The sequence below is a fragment of the Macrobrachium nipponense genome, chromosome 25, assembly GCF_015104395.2.
Source record: "Macrobrachium nipponense isolate FS-2020 chromosome 25, ASM1510439v2, whole genome shotgun sequence".
In the NCBI taxonomy this organism is placed as follows: Eukaryota; Metazoa; Arthropoda; class Malacostraca; order Decapoda; family Palaemonidae; genus Macrobrachium; species Macrobrachium nipponense.
Genome location: NC_087214.1, coordinates 34,125,272 through 34,151,717, shown reverse-complemented (window position 1 = coordinate 34,151,717; position 26,446 = coordinate 34,125,272). Strand labels below are relative to the sequence as shown.

Here is a 26,446-nt window from a genome sequence, read left to right as displayed (position 1 = left end):
CTCAGTTGCTCCTTCATTGCAAGCTTCTCCGGCACCTTCCTCAATCCTCTTCTGCAGCCACTGGTCTCATGCTTTCACTGGGAGGCACGTACCTGATGGGCGAACCTGTAGGATCTGAAACCCAGCAATACTTAGCAAGTACACCGTAACCAAAATACTTAAGATATAATGTTACATAAAAAATTACTTCAACATGAAAGACTTTATTTCCAGGCAGTCCCTGGTTATTGGCAGACCCAATTAACGGCGTTCCGGTTTTATGGCACTTGTCTAGCACCATAAAATCCGATAATAGAGTTATGGTGCCATAAGATATCTAACAGAGGTGCCATTAACCGGTTATCAGCGCCATTAACCGAACCTTGGTGCCCACAAGCGCCATAAATCATAGGGTTTCGGCTAACGGCGGTTTCCTCTTATCAGCACCCTGCTGTGAACGGAACCCCCGCCGATAACTGGGGACTGCCTGTAGTATACTTTTTCAGAATGTACAAATGTATTTTGACAAATTTTTCAGCATGCATTTCTATAACTATTATCATTAATATTAATATATTACCATATTATTATTATTTATTTTTTTTTGGTCTATCACAATCCTTCAATTCGACTGCGTGGTATTTATAGTGTGGGGTTCTGGGTTGCATCCTGCCTCCTTAGGAGTAATTGTTAATAATAATATTATTATTATTATTATTATATTAATTATTATTATTATTATATACAGAAGATGAACCCTATTCACAAGAAATAAGCCCAAAGGGACCACTGAACTGAAATTCAAGCTTCCAAAGAATACGGTGTTTATTCAAAAGAGGTAACAAAAGGTAAAGAAGTACCGAAGATCAGTCATTAGAAAAACAGATAAAATAAGTTTTTAAAAATTTTAAATGTAAGTAAGAACAGTACAGTACATGTAATTATACATACACCACCAATAGATAAACATTGTGTGTTTAGAAAGTAATATACATTACCCCATTTCTAGCAAATTTGTTTTTACTGGCAATGGGTAAACATCAGCATGTCAACACCTAACTAAATCAAATATGGTACAAGACAGGAAACTCATAAATATAAGAAATAGACAACGTTTTAAATTCAGTTTTCTATGAATGAAAAAATTTATTTCTCAGAGGTAAGAGAATGAAATTCAATTAACCTTTTAATTTTACATATCTACTTAAGTTAAAAATTAAATTAAGAAAAATATTTTTTGGCTATAAATTTTGTTTAATGAATAAAACAGTAAATTTTTTTTTAAATACATCACATGAAGTTAGAAGTCAATTTTCTTTTGTTTGCTTGCCTGCATTTAATAAGCATTAATTGAAAAACATCATGCAAAATTTTGAAGCAAATCCCCTTCAATATAAGCTGTAAATTTTAGTTTATATCATAATGGAGCCTTATTGGATTGGTGTTTCCCTTAGAAAATCTTAGCTTAGTGGAACCTCTTCTTGCTAGCTCTTGGAAGTCTCTTTAACCTATGTGACTCCAACAGAACTAAAGGTGTGCAGCTCTTCACCCAAGTTCCTCTTGGGACTGACTTCCCATATATTTTTCATGCTTAAAGCAACCAAGAATTTAAGCATGTTGCTTTTTGTTTTTTCACAGCAAAGTGTCAGACCTTCTTGGATGAAAGTTAGTCATTCAGTGTATTTCATCACCTTTTTCCCTCGAAGAGAAACTCCCAGTTTTTTCCTCTTGAATCTTGAACTTCCATGGATTCAGGAAACCTACCTCTGTATGTTGTGGGCAGACTTGATTTTGTTCATGTCGTTACCTTTGGTGATTTAACCAACCCTTACACCAACTTTAGAATCCACAGCTGGTCATGACTCTGAGAAACCACTCCAAGTGCGAGTCCAAAGTCCTTCCTCCCTCTGAGGTTGAACGATTTTCATAATGAGCTACTGCAACTTGCTCTTATTTTGAGGGGGTAGAGCACCTGTTGTCTGGCCTCCCAATCTTACATTTTATCATGATAAATCACAGAGAAATACTGTATTGTAAACCAAACTGCATCTCATACTTTAAGGACAGGATTATGTACTCAATGGCTGTAATCTATAGATATGCACATCTGTGATTGCTCAACATATGTGAAGTGTGCTAGTAAACTATCAATATCGTGTGAAGTGATTCACAACCTCCCAAAGCAGCTTGTCACTGCTTCCTCATCCAATCCTCAGCCTGTACATTTCAAAAGTACGATCATTTAAGACTATTCTAGAAACTTATGATCACTCGTTCTAAAAAATTCACATGCATGCCAAACAATCATATAAAACATGATAACTTATTGTATATTATGCAAGACCCAATGTTAGTGTTCTGAAATGAACAAGGTAAGGAAATAATTCTAGAAATGAATAAGTACTGTATAAGACTGAAAAACATTCTTCAACCTTACTGTGTTCAAGTAAACACTGATAGCGAGAGAAATCAGTTCTCCTAATCTGATAAGAGCTTATTTCCTTATCACCTAACCTTTTAGATTTTATAGTACAAGGCTGGACAGTCCATGGAAACTCATTCTTACTCTTTTTCTCCAAACTCTTAAAAAATAAATACTATAAATTAAACGGTTCCTTAAATATGAGCAGAACAATTTCACAGGTGTAAACCATCATTTACTAAACCAAAAACACTCAAAACACAGTAGACTAATTCATCACTGGGATAAATGACAAGACGCTATTATGATCTTCCCAAACAGGTAACATTCATTAATCTCTACAATAAAGATTTTCTGCCTGGCCACATAGCTTTCTATCATTTACTTTTCATCCCTTTCCCTTTGCCATCATCCCATTTAGCTGTCAACTCTTTACAATTTACTTTCCCCCAACTTTTCTTCCCTAGTCACTAACAAATTGTAATAGGGAGGTGGACTCCATGACAGTCTGAAACTTTCAACCAGGAACTGATTGATTAAAGTATCAGGTAATTAAAAGTAAAAACATCTAACATTTCAATTATATTCACCTACCTGATGAAACAGACCCAATCCACAGCCTGTCAAGAAGAATCTGAAGGGTTACATGGATGGCTGCAAAAATTAAGTTGAATATTCCCGTGAAGAGGAACATCTTAGAACCCCCAACTGTTGCAAAGACAGCACCTCCAACAAAGCCACCAATAGCAATACCTAGAAAGGTTTCAAAATACTATTAGCTCAAGAAGATTGTAAATAGATATTGTAAATATAAATATTGATTCACAGAGTAACAAAGAGAGGTATTTAACTTACCAATTCCTTCAAAAGCTGCACCAACAATGCCCTGCATTGTCGCTTCTGTACCAAGAGGAGCTATGTGGCTTGCGTATGATGTCATGGTGGCGTAAAAGATACCGAATGTAAACCCATTCATGAGTTCGATGGGCAAGAAAACCCAAGGGTTTGTTACAGTGTAATACAGAATGTAGCGGATGCCAAACACACCAATAACCAGAGACATTGCATGGACATGGCCTAGCTTCTTGATGAACCAACCAGAGAGGAAGAAGAATGGTAATTCTCCACCAAAACACTGGACACCCATAATAAGACCCTGCAGGAGCTTCAAGGCTTGGAAGTGGCAGTTCCATTCAAAGGCAACATCTTCCACTAACATGAGCTGAAAAATTAAAAAAAAAATATGGTAAAACCCTACAATCTGAAGGCACCTGACTAATAGGTATAATTTAAAATCAAGGCAGACATTAGTCTTAACCACCCACAACAAAAACAGAAACAAATCGGAAGCGGAATAGGTAAATGGTCCACCACTTATTGTTGAAAAAAAATTTGGTGGGATATAATTATGTCAAAGATTGTTATGTCCAATGAAAATGAGGGCAATATTGCAGAAAATAGCCACGAAAAGGCTACATGAATTGTGTATCAAACAAAATCTTCCTTTAACTTCTGTTCAGCAACATTCTTTAACCAAAATGATTACTGATGGTCAAACTTACAATGCCTTTGGGATATCAGTTAAATTTATACTTATTATTATTATTAATATTATTATTATTAGTAGTAGTATATTCAGATGAACCCTATTCATATGGAACAAGCCCACAGGGCACTGACTTGGAATACTTGCTTCCAAAGAATATTGTGTTCAATTGAAAGAAGTAACAGACAATAATAGGAAATACAAAAAAGAAGAGATAAGGTTTTAGAAAACAAAAAATGAATCAATAAATACATAAAATGTATGTAAAGTATTAAAATAAAATGATGACTGTTTTAGGATAGTAACGCACTGCATTTTTGCTTGAACTTTTTAAGTCTAAACATATGAACAGACATATTGCACTAGGCAACAAAAGAGAAACCTTACCTGGAATGTCCAAAGAATTCCAGTGGAAATGCCAACAATGACGCAGCACAAAACAAACAAACGAGGACAATTCGGGGCGTCACACATCAGCTCACTACAGAACCTGCAGTTCCTCTCTGCTTTTTCATTGCCCTCAATCTGTAGGACGAACGAGATGTGAGAATTATGCAGTGCATTTCAAAGATACTATGGAGGCGGTGCCTTCCAAAACTACTACAGTTTTAACCTTACCAAAGATATTTCTTAACAACATTACAGTACTTAATGAATGTAATAACATTCCAGTCCCAAAACTACTCATGATAACTTGGCAACCTTTGTGTCCAATACATAACACTAAAGTTACTGAACTGAACTCATTCCAGAACATTGAAAACCATGACTGCTTCTACAGGCTCATGCATACTTTATTCTAAACTCTATCTAAAATTAAAAAAAATTAAAAAGAATAACATGCCAAAGAACTTACATGAAGGCGAGAGGCCACAAAGAGATCGATGAACAAGACTGCGACGCAAAGAACAAAAGCCGGGGTATAGTCCTTCTCTGCATCTCCCTCAGATGCATAATCGATCAATCCACCTGTGATGATCACCAAGGTTCCCCATCCCAGGGAGCCAAACAAACGCTGCTGACCGTACTTATTACTGGCAGCACCTGCGTTTAAGGAAAAAAATGAACTGTTTATTCACTAAACTTTTTCCACAGAAAAGATGTTAAGGAAAAAAAAGCATCAATCATTTCCTGTAGCAGTTATAGAGGCTGCACAGGGTAGTACCCAAATATATTAATTTTCTGGCTTTTACCTCTCACCCATTCCCCTTGGTTTCTTTATATGCAGCTGTCCAACCTCTTTAACTCTACCCTGGTTCAAGTTTCACCTCAAACTTGAACACCAATCCTTTGGGCAAGCCATAATAGAGTTTGTCGTGTTCAAATGACAATACCTTTCATACACTTTCCGCTTTTCCTCAGCTGCACCATTTTTTCCATCTGTCCATCCGCCTGTGGTGTTTGCACATGGTAACACTGCGTCCTGGGCTTTAAATTATATCCTATTTCTAATATTAACGGTGTAATTCGCACACAGTAAATTATTAAAACACTTTTCTGTTGCAAATGTACACCCATATCCTTTTATTTACCTAAACTTACACATAGCGTAACTATTTAAAGCCCGGGACGCACTGTTACCATGCGAAAACACCACAGGCGGATGGACAGATGGAAAAAAAACAGAGTATAGTCAATCTAGACTACAATATGAGCCAACATAGCCTGAGTTACCCCTGCTAGTTGAGACAATGTATATTGTATGAGAATATTCTACATACAACTACAGTAATAATGTTATCATCAGTATACAACAAGAAAAATAAAGAAAAAAATAATCATAGCATTTCATCAAAATTTAAATTGGAGGATGTTGGTAGGAATGGAAGGGCTATCGTATACAGCACAGTTCCAAATCAGGCGATGAATTGTCTATATCATCAATCAGAGTGCTACTTAAGTGATGTTTATTCAGTTTATATCTTCAAGTCAGTTAACATATGCATTACAAACACTTTATATAGCCATGCCTGATATAAAATACAACATTGTTCTAGTTCATTCAATCATTTCCTATTCACAATGAAGCCCACTTATGATGAGAAGAGAGAGAGAGAGAGAGAGAGCGAGAGAGAGAGAGAGAATAGAGAGAGAGAGATTTTACAACAAACATTAACTGCCAATAATATAGATAATATAAATGTTCCTGAACATTACCTTAATATTCATGTTAATTATTTTAAGTGTTCTAGAGCACAAGAAACATTTTTTTTCTCAATTCAATTATATTTCTTATAAAGACAAAACATTCATTGCCTGGACTACCAACAGTTGAGAGACTGTTAATCCCAAATTATAAACACTTGACTTTGTAAATAGCTTAGAAATGTGTGTGAATAACAAATTAAGTAGCAAAACACAATGTACTATGAAAACACATCCAGTGAACTAAAGTAACAAAAGGTGCCTCATAGTTCCTACTGGCATTCTCCAAAACATAAGGTTTTGAGCAGCTCTAATACAAAGAGATGAATACTTGAGTAGCTCTAATACAAAGAAAGATGAATAACTCACCCAACAGCTGGAAGCAAACAGTATCAGACATGACAACTGTGATGGCAAACCCAGACCAAGCAATAATGATGCATATGAGGTACAACCAAAACTCGTAGTGCGAGATCATTTCCTCGTACGATACCCCCGAAGTGCCAATGTAGTTCATGAAACCTTTGTCATCGCAGAGCACGCTGCTGTTTGCACGAATTATATCCGGACACGTTGGATACACAATCTGATGGGGGACAAAACATTCCTTGAAAGACATTTCATAATCAAGCAGAACTTTATTTAGTCAAATTCCCATTTCAGCTGTTAACTTGATCTCACTAAAGGCGCAAGCAAAAACCAAATATTGATGCCATAATTATTAATTATAAAACAGATAACTGACCCAAAAGATTCCCCCTTGAACGAGCACTAAACTTGGAGGGAAAAAATGGCTGAAGTTGAAAAGCCCAGCAAGAAGAGAGAAGAATGAATTGACGTATCTAAGAGATAAAAAGGGAGGCAGATGGGGAGGGTGAAAGGATACTGGAAGGAATGCTTTCAATGTTGTCAAAGATACTTTATAAAACAGCAACCCTCCTCCGGGAACACGTCCGGAAGTCTCTGAACTTGAGATGAATGACTGTTTTGAGTTCTCTTTATGGTAAGACCAAACTCTGAAAAACACATGCTTCTATGTTGCCCCTAAACTGTGAACCAGCATTTCTATTTACTGTATCTGAGGTCAGACTTTTAACTGATGCACCCAAAAAGTTGTTTGGGGCAGAACACACCAATGGCATTCCAAGAGTAAAATTACTTTCCCTTTCTACCACAACAGAGATACAAAAACTAGGAAAAAATTATACAAAACATTTAAAAACTGCCTAAATGTCAAGGTTAATGAAGTAAAATGCAGTATATTATGTACAAGGACAAAATGAACATGCAGAATAAAGTCCTGATGTCCAAAATATAATAAATAAAAATAAAAGGCTCAAATCCAGGTACTAAATACCTAAGCATATTAGGGAAACCTAGCTACAGCATTTGTAAATAAAGTGGAGGCACTGCTGGCTGTATAAAATGCAAAATATATACATAAAATAGGGCGGAATTTTACATTTCTTACTACAAGATGCTCGTAAGCCTGCAAATCATGAAATTATGATCTAAAATGAATTCTTCTGTAACATAGCAATGATGTAAAATCAAGAAACACTGCCATCAACCACTTGCAAAGCAAGCTGAACAATCGAAACTGAAATGGAGATCGCTCCCCTGTGGTGGACTAAGTGACTCAAGTTCTTCACTCTGTAACAGAAACTCTGCACTTGGCTGATTCTGTCTCTCCTGGGTAGTATGCATAAGTAATAATATAACATCTGCTTATAGCACAAACAATGCGTGATATGAACATACCTCTTCACCATAGAGATTGATGGTATTAACGGGGAAAAACGTACACAGGCCTCCTTTATCAAAGTGAGACACTTTAGTTGTAGCTTTGAAGGTGAGACGGTCTTCCAGGCACATAGATGAAGTATTCCAAGATTCACATATTTGTTTCTATGTTTTCCCGAGCTCCGTAAAGCTCCACCTGAAATATGCATGGAACCATTAGACAAATAACTTTCTGAAAATGAAAAACAATTGTTTCAGCAATAAAAAACTGAAGCAACTACTACGATGTCTAACATGAAGTTTGTAATCATGAATTATTATCAGGCACTAAGTTAAGAAATCTTGTGCTTCATTTTTCACGTAACAAACAAAAAAGTGGAACAGTAGTTGCATCACTAATACAGTCAAACCTCGGTTTTCGTATGCCTCTCTTTTTGTACATTTTGGTTTTTGTAGACTTTTTTTTTCTACAAAATTTTGTCTCGGTTATTGTACGTTTCCTCAGTTTTAGTACACTTAGAAAAGCTCCATCCAGGGCCCAGCTCATGACTGGGCCCAAACAAGGAATCCCATCTTTTTTGCAACCCATTCTGCTTTTGAGTTCGTTGTTTTTGTGCTTTGTGCTTTTTTATTTGAGTGCAACTGCTAAATAAACCATCATGGGGCCAAAAAAAGGTTGGAAACACTATAGAATTCAAGAAAGAACTCGTAGGAAAGTTGTTGGAGGAAGATGTATGCCAATCCAAGTGAGGAAAATGCCTACAACAAGCGCTGCTGTTAGTGAATTTAGGCCAGCAGAGGCTGGTTTGAAAAATTCAGAAAACGATGGGCATATATAATGTGCCTACTTCAGGGATTAAAGACACGTGTTTGCCAGTGGAAAGGATGTAAGAAATTTTGTGGAGAATTATCATCCCAACAAAGAAGTAATCCATGTCTCCATGTTTAAAGACAATGCTGTGTTTAATTTAAGGCAAATTTTAAAGAAACAGCAGAAACAATGTCTCTAAACAGTTTTGTTGTGCGACAGGGGTCCAGTAAACTCATAGTCTTGGTCCTAGTGCCAGTAAAAAACAAAGAGCAATTATAACCCCTGATAGGTCCTTGATACCTGAAGTCCTTCTGGAGGGAGATTCTCCTTCCAAACATTAACCTCTCCACCTTCCTCTCCCCTCCTCTCTGTCTTCCATCCACTAACAGGTGTTTCCCTAAAGGTAAGAGTGAAGTTAAATGTTCATTTATTTATTTCAATAGTCCTTTATATTTATTTCTCATTGTTTTCTGTAGGTAAATCTGTTTTTATTCCCCATGGAATATATTTTTTGTTAATATCTTTGGAAATCTGGAACGCATTAATTGCATTTACATTATTCCTTATAGGAATTGTTGTAGTTTTTTTGTACATTTCGGATTTTGTGGGAGGTTCCAGGATGGATTATGCACAAAAACCGAGGTTCCTCTGTATATAAATATTATGAGTTACTGTTAAATAACAAGATAGCAAGATTCTGAAAGAGGCCAGATATGTGCTTTTCACATAAATAGAATAGTTGGAAAACTAACATTTACTCTGAATAAGTGAGCATGACACAAACTTATAGAAAAATACATTAACAGTAATCTCTAATTACTTAAAAAGCATTGTACTGTAATATTTAATGGTGCACAGATAATCTTTCTCTGATGTGTGCTAATAGACATTATGCCTCATTTGTATAATTTCATTCGGACTACGGTACTTCAGTTTCAAGCGTCACGGCTGCCCAATCATATCTTCCATATGAACGAATAATGTACAATACTCCTCAATAGCATTACTCCATCTTATGAAGGATCAAAGTACTAAGCCAACTCTAAAAGTGTTTAAGAATAAGCTCGACAAATATCAAGCTGCATCCCAGACCATCCAAGGTTGGAAGAAGCAAAATATACCGGAAGATGCATTAGCAATTCTCTGGTAAACATTAGAGGTGCTTCACACTGAGGGACCTGGGGCGTCCCGAACGAGCTGTAGGGTCTGTAAGGTTCATCCTCTCTACTTAGCCCCAAAAAGAATCAGAATCTCTAAACACACAACTAAGCAAACTGAAAGTCCTTCCTCACCTGGCAAGTCACTGTCTGGTTGTCTTGAATGGAACTCAGAAAATCGTTGCTCCCGCACTTTTCTCTCTTCGTACAGAGCTTCAAGTAGCTGGTGGGCGCAGTGCAGTCGAGCAGTAAATTACTTGATTTTGCATTTGCATCAGAGGGCAAAGGAGGGCAAAAGTACAGACTGTCGAGAAAAAAAGTCACTGATTAAAACTTTTCACTTTTGAAGTTATAAACATTTGTAAGCTATTGAAAAATTTGTGAGAGCTGTTTCATAGACAGTAATTATTAGACAGCTACACTACAATCAATTTCCAGTCATCAGATGACATAATAGCATTTACACTACACTAAATATTGTACAAAAATAATATTGTGAATAACATACAACTTATTTCAATTCCGAAACGAACTTATTGTAGCCTGTTTGTGGAAGACAGTTCATCTAGGCTGTACATGTAATAGTACCTTCTTACTTCCCTCAAAACCCCGGCTCCCGTCCAGTCTGTTCCCAAAGTTACACACATGCTCATCTAAGACCTTCCCTTCAACAAAAAATGAAATTTTCATTATTAAAATGAAGTTTTATTGTATACTTACCGAACAATTATAGAGCCGTGATTTCCACGAGCGGCAGGATACTAAATTCAAATTTAGCGCGTCGGCGTCGCCAACACTGGTGGTGATGACGTCATCTCCCTCCACTCGCGGGAGAACCAGGTACAACTGCCCAGGTGAATCCAATTCTTTCTGCCCGTCCGTCCACCTAAGGGGAGGAGGGTGGGTATAATCATAATTGTTCGGTAAGTATACAATAAAACTTCATTTTAATAATGAAAATTTCATTTTTATTGTAGTGTCTTACCGAACAATTATAGAGCTGATTACACATTTATGGGAAGGTGGGATTCAGTGGACCACTAGTATTTTTAAATGGTTACATTTATTGCAATACCAGTAAACACTCAAGGTGTCTGTTGTACCTTACCTTGTAAGAGAGCTACAGCAGACTGTTACTGCCTCTGGTCGGTGCTCTTCTTACTATTGTAGAGGAATTGGAATTTGACCAAAGTTAGCCTCTACAGGAGTGGAATCCTTCCGTAGTTCAAGCGAGTCAAGGCTGACTGATGGAGGATAGTAACAACAAAGATTGCCCTTGCCCTGGGCTAAGACCAGAAATTCAATCATACAAAACATTTGTCACCAACACCAGATTTAAAAACATATATACCCAACCATTGTAAAATCTGACCTAACAGACTGGTGAGTATCCCAGGTACTCAGTACCCCCAGCTTCCCTTGAACTCGACAACCTATTCAAGGTGAAAAGTTAGCATAGAGGTGACGACCCCTGTGCCGTTTCTCCCAACACCATGCCAGAAACCGCCACCGGACCTAACGTTTTACAATTCTCGAAAACCGTTTCTATCTCTTTGAGATAATGACTCGCAAAAACCGAATTCGATCTCCAGAACGTGCTCTGAAGAATCGAAGCTAAAGATAAATTCTTTCTGAATGCTAAAGAAGTTGCCACTGCTCTAACCTCGTGAGCTTTAACTCTCAGAACGGAAAGATTGTCGTTCTCGGACTGCGAGTGAGCTTCCCTGAAAAGCTCTCTAATAAAGAACGATATAGCATTCTTAGAAAGAGGACGAGAGGGATTTTGAAACCGAGGTCCAGAGCTTAGAAGATTGTCCTCTAATACCCTTAGTGGCAAACAGATACTGCTTAATAGCCCTGACTGGACATAAGAGCCTTTCTTCCTCCTCATGTCCAACCAAATCAGATAAGTTCCTTACCACAAAACTCCTCGGCCAAGGATTAGAAGGATTCTCATTTTTGGCTAGAAAGGTCAAAGATACCGAAAATACAGCATTGCCTTGAGAGAAACCGACTCTTTTGTCTATAGCGTGCAATTCGCCGACACGCTTAGCAGAAGCTAGTGCAATAAGAAAGAGTGCCTTCTTAGTCAAGTTCCTGAGTGAAGCCGACTTCAAAGGCTCAAACGGTGGCCCCATGAGGAACTTAAGCACCACATCTAAGTTCCAAGCCACTGTATCTTGCGGGAGCTTAGTGGTTTCGAAAGACCTAATGAGGTCCGACAGATCTGAATTGGAGGAAATATCCAAACCTCGATGTCGAAAAACCGAAGAGAGCATGGCTCTATATCCTCTGATCGTCGAAGGAGCCAGCTTCTTAGAGTTCCTAAGAAATAGAAGAAAATCTGCTATTTCTGGTAAAGAGGTCCGAATTAGAGACTTTAGCACTTCTACACCACTCTCTGAAGATTCTCCACTTCCCTTGATAGAGTTTGTTAAGACTCTCTCCTACAACGAGCGATAGCTTCTGCAGCTCTTCTTGAAAATCCTTTCGCTCTGACAAGATTCCGGACAGTCTGAACCCTGTCAGAGCTAGAGCGGACAAGTTTTGGTGGAACCTCTTGAAGTGAGGTTGTTTGAGAAGCCACTTCTCTGGAGGAAGAAGTCTGGGGAAGTCTACTAACAACTGGAGAAGGTCCGGGAACCACTCTTTCCTGGGCCAAAAGGGAGCGATTAACGTTAGCGTTACATTGGCTGTGCGACATGAACTTGTTCAGCACCTCTCTTATTAGACCGAACGGAGGGAATGCATAAGCTTCCAGACCCGACCAATCCAACAGCATTGCGTCCACCGACCAAGCTAGAGGATCTGGGACTGGAGAACAAAGAGAGGAAGACGGTTGTTCCTTGATGTCGCGACAGGTCTATTGACGGTCGTCCCAAAGGCGCCAAAGTTTCTGACAAATCTTGTTGTCCAAAGTCCACTCCAGAGTAACACTTGCTGTTGACGACTTAACTCGTCCGCCAGGACGTTCATCTTTCCCGGAACAAATCTCGGGACTAGCTGAACCTTCGCTTCGTTTGACCACAGGAGGATATCCTTGGCTACTTCGTACAGAGAGAAAGACTGAGTCCCCCCTGTTTCCGCACGTACGAGAGAGCCGTGGAGTTGTCGGAATGCACTGCCACTACTCGACCTTCTACTAAGCTCCGAAACTGTCTGAGCCCCAAGAAAATTGCTAACAGTTCCTTTACATTTATGTGGAACTTCTTCTCCTTCTCCGACCAAGCTCCTGAAGTCCGTTGATTTCCCAGTAGGGCTCCCCAACCTGTGTCCGATGCGTCGGAAAAGAACTGTAGGTTCGGGAGGATGGGTCGTAAATCTAACCCTTCTTCCAACCTTGCTCGAGAGAGCCACCACCTTAGGTCCTCTTTTATTTGATCTGTGACAGGAAAGGTAATCGAGTCTGGTTGTGTCTTCCTGCACCAAGAGGCTCTCAGGAAAAACTGCAGAGGTCTCATGTGCAGTCTTCCCAACGTCACAAATTTCTCCACTGACGTCAATTTGCCCAGGAGCCTCATCCACTGATTGGCAGAACTTACCTTTTTGTCCAAGAACTCCTGAACTGTCTCCAGACAGCCTTGAACCCTCTTCGGGACAGAAAAGCCCGAAAACTTGAGCATTCAGAATCATCCCCAAATAAAGGATGCTCTGAGATGGAACCAACTGGGACTTCTGTTTGTTGACCAGAATTCCTAACTTTCTGGCAAGATCCAGAGTTGTTCCAAGGTCCTTCATGCACCGACTCTCTGATTCCGACCGGAGAAGCCAATCGTCCAGATAGAGGGAGATTCTTACTCCTAATATGTGTAGCCAGCTTCCTATCGGGGATAGAACCCTGGTGAAAACTTGAGGAGCGGTCGCTAGTCCGAAGCAAAGCGCCCGAAACTGAAACACCTTGCCTTCGAACATGAACCTCAGGTACTTCCGAGATTCGCGATGTATCGGAATGTGAAAATAAGCGTCTTGCATGTCCAGAGAGACCATCCAATCCCCCTGTCTGATGGACTCCAGAACCGACCGAGTGGTCTCCATATGAAATTTTGTTTTCTGGACATGCAAGTTCAGGGCGCTCACATCCAAACCGGCCTCCAGCCCCCTGATGACTTGGGAACTACAAAAAGGCGATTGTAAAAGCCTGGAGAAATCCCCTTCTATCTGTTCTATCGCTTCTTTGAGAACAAGCGCTTCCACTTCTGCGGCTAGCGCCAGAAATTTGTCTGAGCCCGGAGAGTATGCCTGGAATGGAATTGGCACAGGTGAGAGCGAGGGAGGTGAAACGAGAGGAATACGATAGCCGAACTTGAGTACTTGCACTACCCAGGCTTCTGCTCCTCTGTTTTCCCATTCCTCCCAAAACAGAGCCAGCCTGGCTCCCACTGGTGCATGAAGAACCGAGCTTTCATTTGGAAGGTTTGTTAACCTTGGCCGAGGCCTTAGAACTGAGGTCGCAAATTCGATTTCGGCCGAAAGAAGCGCTTGGGTTTTTCTCCCTCGAAAAGGCGCTTGGGCCAGAGGAGAAACCGAAGGAACAGTCTCCACAGGAGCTTTAGGTCTCTTAGTAGACTGTGCCAGTAAATCCGAAGTAGATTTCTTATCTAGCGCAGACGAAAATTGACAACACTACATCGTCTGGAAAGAGGTTATCTTTCACAAAAGGAGCAAACAAGAGAGCAGACTTCTGTTGGGACGTAACCCTTTTAGAAGCAAAGGAGCACCAAAGTTGCCTTTTCTTAAGGGTACCAAAGGCGATGAGGCGAAGCTAACTCATCACATCCATCCCTAAATGGATTTGTCCGCACAGGACAGAACACCAATCCAATCCTCCGCTAACTCCTGAGAAAGAGAAGGACAGTCTTCGATCTTGGCCGCTAAAGCGCCAATAGTCCAATCAAGGAAAGCTAAAGACTTCCAAAAGTTTAAATTGATTCTTTACAACGTGGTCCAACTCAGGCGCTGTAAAGAAAACTTTCGCTGCGGCGAAAGCAGATCTTCTAGAGGAGTCGATTAAACTGGAGAAGTCTCCCTGGGAGGAGGCAGAAAACTCCCAGAGAAGGAGCTTCCCCAGTTACATAAAACCTATACCTCTTACTAAGCATCTTAGAGGGAGGGTAAGCAAAAAGAGCCTTCCCTAAGTCTCTTTTCATAGACATCCATTTCTCCGTCTCTTTCAACGAATGTCTAACCGCTTTAGATAGAACAAGTTTGGGAGGAGAGGGTCTGAAGTTTTCCTCCTCATCAAAAAAATCGAAGTTGGGGAGCGCGGAGCCGCTTTCTCAAAATAATCTGGATAAGATACCAGAAGAAATCTAAGGAGACGTGAATAACACGAGAGGTGATGTGAATCCTCCTCCTCTACTTCTTCTTCATTCTCCGATACCGCCGAAGAAGTAGACGGAACTACAACCGGATCTGAAGGTTTCGAACCACCCTTGGACTCATTCATCCAGTTGGTTAACATCTCTAACTGCTTGCGCAAAGGCGCCAGAGACGAATCAAAAACAGTTAACGTAGGCTTGGAAGAGCCTAAATGTTCAGCAGGAGGCGGAAAAACTACTTGCGCCTCGCTCGGAGCCGCCGAAATTCGAGGCGAAACAGGCGCATCAGGCGTAACAGACGAAAAAGCGCCTAAAGAAACACCCTTAGACTGCTAGCTACAGCGCTAAAACCACAATCTCTACTAGTAGATGGAGCCGAAAAAGGCACAGATTGAGGCGACGAACGAGCCGCTAACGGCCGAGGCGCAACCCTACTCTCAGGCTCCTTATACCGCGTTTGGACTGGAGGAGGCGAAGAATCGGCGCCTGAACGCCTCTTTAAGGGACGCGAAACGGGCGAATCTCGCCAAGAGCGCCGTGCGACCGGAGACGAATCGCTTGAATCATTTGAAAGGCGTCTGACCGCAACACCTTTCCAACGCTTAACCGAGCCCTGTTGAGGCGCAACAGGCTCAACAAGAGAGGCGCCTGTCTGTGGGCAAATCCCGATCGACTCCCTTGGACTTCCGGTATGTCTTCTCCCCGGTGCGGGGGAGCTGGACAGTGACCTTTGTCTAGGAGACGTGTCAGGACAGACAGACGCACCCTCAACTACACTCTTACCTGAAGCCGCTTTCTCCAAAAACGTCTTAACTGAATTACCAAGTTGCAAAACCGTATTCGCTAGTACCGAAAATTTGCTGATCTAACCTCGATTCCAGACTGGCAATGGTGTCGGAAGAACTACACGGGAAGCCGGAGAAGTGGGATTAGTAGGAGGAATAGGAGGTGTAGTTAAAGGAGACATAACAATTTGAGGAGAAACAGAAGGAACAGATGCATCGCAAGACGAAGCAGAGCTAAGTCTACTTTCCCTAAGCGCTGCTTTTCTAATTCTGTCTTTAGCTAATTTCTCCGAGTATGAACTAAAAAACTTCCATTGAGAATCAGTCCAATCACTACACTCGTTACATGTTCGATCTGCTGAACAAACCTGTCCCCTACACTTAACACATTTAGTGTGAGAATCATACTCTAGCTTGGATAATCTAGTTTTACATCCTGAGATGCAAAACCTAACTCCCGACGGACTAGAATCCGACATGGCAACGCCTAAATAAAAAGCAAAATAACAACAACGCCAAAAAAGAGTACTTCACCAATTCCGAAGATCATCCACAAGAAAAAAGCGAAGCAAAGTCATCCAACCGCACCGACCACCGATGTTCACCGGACGCCGGCAGGAAAAGAATTGGATTCACCTGGGCAGTTGTACCTGGTTCTCCCGCGAGTGGAGGGAGAATGAACGTCATCACCACCAGTGTTGGCGACGCCGACGCGCTAATTTGAATTTAGTATCCTGCCGCTCGTGGAAATCACGGCTCTATAATTGTTCGGTAAGACACTACAATAAAATGGTTCTTTACTTCCCTCTCTCGCCTACCTCCTCTTGTGTATTTACTTTACATTTTTATTGATTTATTTCTTTTATTTGTTAATTAATTTTCTTTTCTAATAACTGCTCTACTCTTTCTTTGTCTATTTACTATTACCTTCTGTTACATCTTTCAATAATTCTTTGGAAGCTTGAATTTCAAATCAATGGCCCCTGTGGTGGTGGGCTTGTTTCATATGTGTAGGTCATCTCCTGGATAATAATAATAGTAGGAACACTAGGCACGATCTCAAGATCCCTGAAAATGAACTTGGAAAAATGACAATTTGTCGAAAATTGCATTTTTCCTAACTATACAAACCTGAGGTCCTTTAACAATAGGAAGTAGCTAGCGGCAGCTGGAACGGTCGTAAGCTTCGAACAAGGGGAGAACGGTAGTTAACTGCTTGTCCGACAGTCGCGCGCCGCGCGACTGGGAGGTAAACAAATCACTTTTGCTTTTGGCCCATGCAAAATACGCAGAGTGAGGGGTGGCATGAGGAGGGACTATATGTAAAGGACCTCAGGTTTGTATAGTTAGGAAAAATGCAATTTTCGACAAATTGTCATTTGTTCCGATACGTAATACAAACCATCGGTCCTTTAACAATAGGAAGACTCACTTCTTGGTGGGAGGAATCTGAGTCTTTTGATGAACAGACTGGTGTTCGTCCATCCCTGGAATGCCTCCCTGGTCGTAAGAGCGAGGGAGGGATCCAAGCCTCTGTCCGATTGATCGGGGTGTGCACCGCAGGATCAATGGTCAGACCTCTGGGCCGAGTACTAAGAGAGAGGCAAGCGTATCTCTTCGTACCAGCAAGCAAGAACTTGTTCCTGTTTGCAAGAGGCAACAAAAAGTATGGGTTGTCTCAAGCTGGCATCCACTTCCTCCCCCTTTGTTGGAGGAAGGTGGTGGATATACGCTCCTAATCCCTACGTGGAAAGGGATAGGAAAATGGGGCTCTGTTGAGGTAGCTCCACCCGCGCATCTTGTTCCCTAATCCTAGCAGGGTGACGACCGTGTCCCTCTAACCACAGGTAGAGGGGAAGAAAAAGATGGGAAGAGGAGCCAGTCACACTCTCATTCACTCATCCATTCTTACGGTACACCAGGACTCGATGCTGTTCAGCCTGCGAGGTCTGGGTTCGCTACACAACGTGTTGAGCAGCCACCACGGGTCCCAAGGAAAAAGATCCCAAGGACCTGTGGGCAATATCCCGAAGTAGAAGGAAGGGCATGTGGTCTGGTTGGACCAGACCCCTGCCTCAGTACCTGCACCACGGAGAAGTTCTTGCGGACAAGGCAGCATCTCCTTCGCATCGAAGGCGGTGAAGTCCATTAGGGAGGGGATTGTGAACGACTCGAACCAATCGTTAGGGACCGAAGGGTTCTGAGTCTTCGCTACGAAGTTCGGTACGAAATCGAGCGTCACGGATCCCCATCCCCTGGATGCTTGACTTCGCAGGAGAAGTCATGCAGTTCCTCAGAGGAAAAGAAGGAAATAGTCGCATGACCTATTCCTCTTCTCTACTTCGGTGATGTCCAGTACCCATACTGGTCTGTCCGTTTGCCACGAAGTCTCTCGCATCCTCCTATCCCCATGCAGCGAAGTTCTCGGTAGTGGATAGGACACCGACACTCCATGGTGGGTGTCAATGGTATGGGTACTGTGACAAGCTATTAAAACGAAGTAATGATTGCTGTGTAACAACCGAACTAAGTCAACAGCGTAGTTCGTAACTGACTCGTGCGCTCTGACAGCTGCCGACTGACTGCGTTCGGTAGGAGGCAAGTTGTCAAAGCATCCGAGTAAGTCACGTGACCTTCGCCTTAAAAGGTTAGGGTGCCGAGAGACCAAACAAATAATGTATTTGTTTGTCACCAATGCCGGACAGCGAGGTGATGATTCTCTTAAGGCATGTGCCCAACAGGCGAAAGTCAATTGCCTTCTAGAGACCGAGGTCCCTGAAGGCAAAACATCTCATGGTTGTTGAATCTCAGCTAAGGAGAACAACACTATGTACCGTTGAAGACGAAGGTAGATATTGAATGCAACCTACGTCTTCACAGACGAATCGAGAGAAGGATTCTCAGATTCATAACCTGTGCTTACAAATGACTGAAAACGCTAACCGCTATTTCATTGCTGTCCGGTGAGAAGTCGTAGTTGCAATGAAAGCGGGGCGTTCTTCAGTAATGAAAACACAGGGGAAAACCGCCTGAAGAACTGCTTCTCATGGGCTGAACATTTGGAAGTAGAGCTGTCAGGTCGGAGAGTAGGCGATGTCTTCTGACAGATCTCGTAATTCGGGTTGAACAATGAACAATTGTACACCTACGAATACGAGATATTTTGAAGACAAACTCAGATGTCTGCAAAATCATTCGCATTATCGCAGTGCGATGCAGCGGGAGACTTGTAACAGACTTCTGTTACCGTGCGGTAAACAGAAAGATGAAAGAGTCCAAGAGATATCTCTATTGAAAATTCTCGCAATGTCGAAGGCGATGGACTCTAGCGTCACAGCAGTAAATGGTCCTTCATTATTGCGAGAATCCCCATTAATCAGAGACCTAAGTCCATGATTGTTGGGCAGAGATACGGTTCGGTAGTCAATCAAACCAGGGGAGAGAGAGACATAACTGACCGTGCATCTCGGAGGCCCAGCTGATACTGAGCTGCTGTCAGGCAGTTCAATACGCAGTAGTTGAGGCCTGAGCTCTCGCCGACTCGTCATCCTGAGTTGCCATGTAATCCATTATTCCATGAAGGAATGCGTTCGGCTAGAACTACCGAGCATAAAAGATATTGCTCGAGCAATTATATTTAGGCGAAACGAATTTCGGTAAATATAAAAGTTGAAATGGTGTTGTCGTGACAAAACCATAAGTATATAAAATTGAAACTGAAAACTCCTGGGAGGTTGCAGGCAACCCGAGTTGCAGTTCAATTAGAATACTTCTCTTCTAAGTCGCAATCCGTAGATAAACTAGGATATGCGCCTACCCCTCGGACAATTCAACTGCTTAGTAGAATCATGTCGCGAGGTTAATATACGTAGTATATTTGTAGGATTCTGAACAACGATCTCCATCCTAAATTCTTTCCTTCAAGAAAACAAAATAAGGATTGGAGATCGACCACCTTCGATCTCTATCAAAGAGTGAAGGAGAAGTCTTCCTCGAAGGAAAGCTTCAATGGTGAACAGAATACTAAGACGATAGTTCAAGCCAAACTGGATATTCCCGTCCGATCTTCTCTATTCCAGGTTGGTCGCCTACTGTAAGATAGTTTTCTTTCATCAGCAGTCTTCTTCCCAATGCTAGAAATTCCAGGAATTCGAGCATAGGCGAGGTTCCCGATTATCATGTAACATCGGGGATTCTCGTCTCGCTCACTTTAGACCGTGGTCTCGCCTAAGTGTTTGGAGATCGTAAAAAACTCGAACACTCTGAATGCGCTAGAAATTCCTTAGAATTCTAAGCAGTCTGCGAAACCCCCACCGAATTCGTCAAACGATATCGGCTGGTGGTCCTCTCGATTCCCGTAGAAATCGAGAATGGGGCAGGATCCCTCCTCAACGACCTGGGGCTTACGTCAGGTAGGACCCGAAGGGTCCCCCCCCCCTTGGTAGCGCAGTCCCCGAACGTGGGATCCTACAGAGAAATCTCTGTAGGATCCCTCCCCTTTCCCTCGTAGCCGTAAGGAGAGAGGGAATGGGGGAGGAATTGGATACTCGCTCGCCTTCCCAGTGGAACTAGCAGTTGGAGAAGAATAGGAGCAGCCATCGCCTTGCGGCGATGGTCTCTCAGAGTCTGGGAAAACGTATCGTCAGGAGAAAACGTTTTCCCCCGCGGAGGGTTACGAACTCTCACTGTAGGTAAGGGTCTGCCGCCACTGTGAACGTCGTCTGGGTGGGGCTGATCGACACCTGACGGGGGAGAGCCGATACCGTCCTCCGACTCATTCCAGTCCTCGTCGAGGTCGAAACCTCTCAGGAGGACCGAAGGAGTATTTAAATACGGTGTCCGAAGACACGTAGAAACGCCGCTGTCGCAGTAGAGGAGGTGGAAGTAGCTTGATCGACCGGCCAGAACTGAGCGAGCCTTCTTGTCCGGAGACGAGAGACTCTGGTTCGAGACGAAAATCGGCAAGCTCCGATCGCGGCAGACCCACCGTCGGTTTTGGGTTCCCTCTGGGCCCCAAAACGACTCGAGCAGAGACGTGGGCTCTGCTGGTGGGAGCGGCAATCCTTCCGCAAGGTCATTATGCTGACGAATCAGCTTAATGACTTCTGTAATCTCCTCTGTATCTCGGGAGTAACCGCGTCTTGCGGAGAAGGACCGTCCAGTCCTTCCAACAAGAACAGATCCGAGATACTCCTCCTCCGAAGGAGGAAAAGCGGCAGACCCCTGACGGTCGCCTCCAGCTACTTGCACGTATGTCCTGGTCGGTCCTAGAACCGTGCCTGGTCCATACGGCGTCATAGCGGGATCGCGAGCGGGCGCACCTCTCGCGATCACTTATAGGTACCTCGCTCCTCCCGGTGTAGCCCGAGGAGGTTGAAGGTACAGGAGAGGCAGACCTGACGCCCCCCCTAGCTCGCTGGCAGGACCAGCGTGCTTGGAGGGCTGCTGCTGATCGTCAACCCGCGGTGGCGATCGAGCAGCAGGCCTAGCCTTGCCGCTCGCCTGGGGCGAGAGGCTCGGCTGAGAACGTCGACGCTGATCTCTAGCGTCAGGCGAGCTGTTGCTGGTTTACCATCTTCGCCCGGTCCCGATGGGAGCGGCGTCAGGTGACCTGCTAGGTTCGCTGTCGCGGTGAGACCGGCGAGCGTCCTCTCGGCGCGTCGAGCCGCTGGTACCAGCCGTGGCTGGTACCGACGGCCGCGGGGACCCCTTCCTCGCCTCAACTCGTGGCTGGTCAGCGACCGTCACGTCAACCCGAGCAGCCAGCTGGTCGCTGCGAGAGCGTCCACTGGCCTGACGAGCGTCGTCTGCACGACTCTCGCCAGTCTTCTGCTCCGCGCTTCGGTCTTGACGGCGAGCGAGCTCGGGCGTCAAGACTTTGGCTGGACGGTCTCAATCCCCGCGGGAGAGACGGTCCACTCGTACTTCTCGCTAACGAGAAGCCGAGGCAGATCCTGGTTTAGCGGCAGAAACCGCTAGAACCAGGCGAGGAAGTGCCAGCCGAAGCTGGTACTCCTCTGGTCCCCGTCTTCTCCTTCCTTGGTAGAAGAAAAGACGGGCCCTGTTCCCGAGGGAGCAGGAGGACCAGCAGAAGAGCTCCCCGAATCGCCGGAGCGAGACGGGCCCTTAGAAGGTCCCGAAGGAGCCTTCTTAGGGGGGAAAACCCGGGTTACCAGCTGGTCGCTGCAAGAGCGGCCGCTGGCCTGGCAAGAGTCCACCTGAGCGTTCTCTCACCAGCCTTCTGCTCCGTGCCGCGTCTTGGCGCCGAGCGAACTCTGGCGCCGAAACTTGGCTGCACGGTCTCCCGAGGGAGAACGTACACTCGGGATCTCTCGCGAACGAGAGACCGAGCCGGAACCTGGCGTAGCGGCATCGCCGCTAGCACCAGGCGAGGAAGTACCAGAGCTAACCGATACTCCTCTGGTCCCCGTCTATCTCTTCCTTGCGGAAGGGGAGACGGGCCCCGCTCCCCGAAGGAGCAGGAGGACCAGCAGAAGGACCCCCGTCCCACCGAGGTGGGACGGGCCCTTAGAAGTTCCCGAAGGAGACTTCTTAGGGGGGAAGGCAGCCTTCTTCTTCTTCGGCTTATGGGCCTTAGAAGTCGAAGGGGAAGAGGCAGCAGCAGACGATGAAGACGAAGATGACAGCTCCCTCTTCTCCTCTTCCTCGTCAGCTCACGCAGGACAGTCGTCAGGTCCTCCATCCAGGCCGGAGCCGGGGCTATTGCCGAAGCAACACGGCCCGACTGCACCTGTCCGGAAGGACCTGGGACTGGGGAAGACACACCGTGGGCAGGACCAGCATGGACAGGCACAGGAACCAGGAGCGACAGGAACAGCAACCAGCTCAGGAGCGGCAGGAACAGCGGCAGCGGTAGACCCAGAAGGGACAGCCAAGCCAACAGCGGGAATCACATCAGCGGCAGGTACGGCAGGCCCAGCGATCGCCTCGTAGAATCATCGGCAGCCAGCGGAACCTGGGTCCTGGCGCCCGGTCCCGGGGCGAGCTGCTGGAACAGCGGAAGTCTGGGGCAGGCAACACGAAGAAAACAGGCGGCGGCGGCAACCCCACCTCGGTACGGCTGCGGCCCTAGTAGCGGCAGACGGCGTCATCGACACAGCATGGGGAGTGTAGACCAGGAGGGGGGGGGGGAGCAGCATAAGCGGCCGTGGTAGTAGTGGAGACCGCCCCAGACCTCGCTAGACGCTGCAGCAGCCCGTGGATGCTAGGCACGCCCTGCCTCCGCGGTGGTCCATACCTGTCCAAGGTCGTCTCCCACGGATGTAGCACCTGCGGTAACATAGATAGATTAGTAAGAGGGGTTCCCTCACGCACGGGGGGGAAGACATGCCCCACCCCGAACGCAAGGAAGACCCCAAATACAAAATACAACGAAAAAGCTGAGCGGGGGGCAGGAAGGAAGACGAAGAATCGGATACCAAGGGAGTCGCGGGAGAGCTTTCCGACGACTTCCTGGGCAGACCTTCGCTTCCCCTACCCCCGCACAGCAGTGAAAAGTAATATGAAAATGAAACAGAATACTGCCCTTGCGATTCACTTCATAGAACTTAAAGGGGAAAAGATCAATTCCCGGGTAAGAACGGAAACTTGATCCAATAATATGATGCTATCATAAAATATATATGAAAATGAAACAGAATACTGCACTTGCGATTTCATTTTCACATAAAAAAAATCGTAAGGATCAATTCCCGGGTAAGAACGAAAATTGATCCAAATTTATTTCATTTCAGCAAATAAATAAATGAAAAATGAAAAGAATATTGCAATTGCGAATCCACTTTCATTGCATTCTATTATACAAAATTAAAAGGCTCGTGCCGAGCGCAAACACACTCTCGGTAACGAACGCACAGGGCAAACATATAATGAAAAGAGTACTTACATTTTCAATTACACACTTTCGCCCACAATACATGACTCGGTGCGAGCGCGCCCGCCCTCGGCACCGAGGCATAATTCAAGGGTTCAATTCATGAAAAGAGAGGAAATCGCCGCATCTACGGCGATAACTCCATGTTGGTTCATAATTAAGTAATGAAAATGAAAACAGTGTACTTACAGTTTCATTTTCAAGTCAAACAAACCATTAGTAGAAAACACAATATAAACAAAGCATACGACGATGAAGCGGGCAGAGAGCGATGACGAACACGTCCTTCACACCCGCGGCCGAAAGCAAAAGTGATTTGTTTACCTCCCAGTCGCGCGGCGCGCGACTGTCGGACAAGCAGTTAACTACCGTTCTCCCTTGTTTCGAAGCTTACGACCGTTCCAGCTGCCGCTAGCTACTTCCTATTGTTAAAGGACCGATGGTTTGTATTACGTATCGGAACAAATCAGAGGCTGAAGTAGCTCCAGGACTCATGCAGAAGAGTGTGCTCCTGGAAACAGCGCACATAGTAAGAAAAGTGATGGACTCCTAAGGAGGCAGGATCCAACTCGGAACCCCACCACACTATAAATACCACCCAGTCAAATTGGAGGACTGTGATAGACCCCCAAAAAATAACATTAATAATAATAATAATAATAATTTCAGGCAATGTGAATCTCTTATGCCACGGTCATCTTGTAATACCGAGATCCTCTTATGACACGACTGATACGTCTGGTACACAGTTTTGAGTTCACTCAAAATGCCATTTCCACACCTGCATCATGGACACTTTTCTTTACATTCTCCTTTCGGGTCACTTTAACCTTTGTTTTGATGTACAATGATTCTCAAGTCCTATCCTCCCCATTCAACTCTTCTACCTTCTACATATTTTGCCAACTAATTCTTCAGGTTTTCTTGTTTAGCATCTCAGCACCTGCATAAAGGGGTTCCAAAAAGTCCCCTTTCTTGCACTCCTTCGTACCGTCCTCCATGATTGCGATATATAGCAGATGGCTTTGAGATGATCCTTGATCGACAGCTACATCAATCTCAAATCCTTTTGATACATCTGGCAATGTCTTGACTCTTTCATCTTGCGCCATGGTACATAGAGTAATGTGCATCTTGGTCTTTGGACAAATACCCTTTCAAACCTGCAAACACATATAACCTGATCCTCTTTTCATGGAACTTTTCCAGTTGTTGCCTTATCATTAATACTGTTCTAAAAAATTTTCTCGGCATTTTCAAAACATACTTATGCAATGTTACTCCTAGATCCTTTCTATTTCTTGTTTTGTTTGTTTGTTTGTATGGTGCTTTTACGTTGCATGGTACCAGTGGTTATTCAGCAACGGGACCAACAGCTTTACGTGACTTCTGAACCACGTCGAGAGTGAACTTCGATCACCAGAAATACACATCTCTCACTCCTCAATGGAATGGCCGAGAATCGAACCCGCGACCACCGATGTGGGACGCCAACACCATGCCGACCACGCCACTGAGGTGCTCATTTCTATGTTGAAGTGTGTCCAGAATACCTTTAAACATCATCACTGTTACAATTTCTTCCCAGCTGGTCTGCTAGTATAGTTATAGTGGTTAGTATCGTGACATGCCACTCAGACGTTGGGGGTTCGTGTCTTCCCCAGGGCAATGACAAATCACTGGCTTTGTATCATGCTCAGTCACTGCTGCAGTGTGGTCTCTGTGATGGGAGGCTGAAACCAACATTTTTTGGTATCTTGAATTTCAAGTGAGTGGTCCCTTTGGTGTGTTTGTTCCATGTGAATAGGTTTCATCTACTGAAATAATAAGAATAATAATAATAATAACACTGACCATCTGCCATTTTTTTTAATATGCTGGGAAGTCTACTGATGACCCTCTAATCCTATTGCTTTTATTAAGTCTCTTCTTACTCAAAATGGTCCCAGGAGCTTCTCCATACCTCACTGGGGTCCTCTTAACCTCTTAAGATGTTATTTCCTGTACTGCTCCCGCAATAATGCAACATACTCCACTTCACATCCATTTCCTTCATTCAAAAGATTTCCTGAATATAGCATCAATCATTTCAGTGTCTCTTTTCAGCTTTAATTTCTGCTTTTTCACCTTTTACATATTTCACTCCTTTCCAAATCTTGTGCATCTTTCCTCAGCAAGTTCGACACTCTGGACATTTTCTCTTTTCCCTCCAATCTGCTGCCGAGATTCTGATTCCAGTCCTCTTAACTCCTCCTCTTTGTTCTTGCCACCAATCTTCTGTCTCTACTCTTTCCTATACATACTACATCCCCGTTCTTTTCTCTGTCTGTCCTGTATCATAGCCTGAAGTTTCTCTCTTCTTCAATTTCCTTCAATACACCTTCTTCCACCACCACATCTCTCTTTCTCATAGACCTTCCTTTGTATCAAATCACATATTACTATTGATTTTTGTAAGCCTTTTTTTAGATACAGCAATTCAACAATCCACTTTCTAACATATATTTGCTAACATTTGTTTGAAACATTTCGATTTCTTTACTTTTCAATTTCCATGTCACAATTCTTCTTTCTTACCTTTGCTATAAATCATCTCGCAGGAGTCTCTGCTTTGTTAAGTATAGCACTTCATTTGTAATGATAGTG

The 26,446-nt window shown here is 43.7% G+C and overlaps 2 protein-coding genes across 2 annotated transcripts in view; both read right to left on the bottom strand.

Moving 5' to 3' along the window:
* LOC135199030 (major facilitator superfamily domain-containing protein 6-B-like) overlaps positions 1-10,076 on the bottom strand; it is a 21,405-nt gene extending 11,329 nt beyond the window's left edge. The window contains exons 1-6 of the mRNA XM_064226946.1: positions 9,939-10,076; positions 7,854-8,031; positions 6,462-6,678; positions 4,804-4,991; positions 3,257-3,623; positions 2,996-3,154 (exon numbers count right to left, since the gene is read on the bottom strand). Of these exons, the coding sequence (XP_064083016.1) occupies positions 2,996-3,154; positions 3,257-3,623; positions 4,804-4,991; positions 6,462-6,678; positions 7,854-7,967 (1,045 nt within the window). The 5' untranslated portion in view covers positions 7,968-8,031; positions 9,939-10,076. The remainder of the gene's footprint in view (positions 1-2,995; positions 3,155-3,256; positions 3,624-4,803; positions 4,992-6,461; positions 6,679-7,853; positions 8,032-9,938) is intronic.
* LOC135199336 (major facilitator superfamily domain-containing protein 6-like) overlaps positions 1-26,446 on the bottom strand; it is a 79,464-nt gene that overhangs the window by 5,535 nt on the left and 47,483 nt on the right. The gene's annotated exons all lie outside the window — the stretch shown is intronic.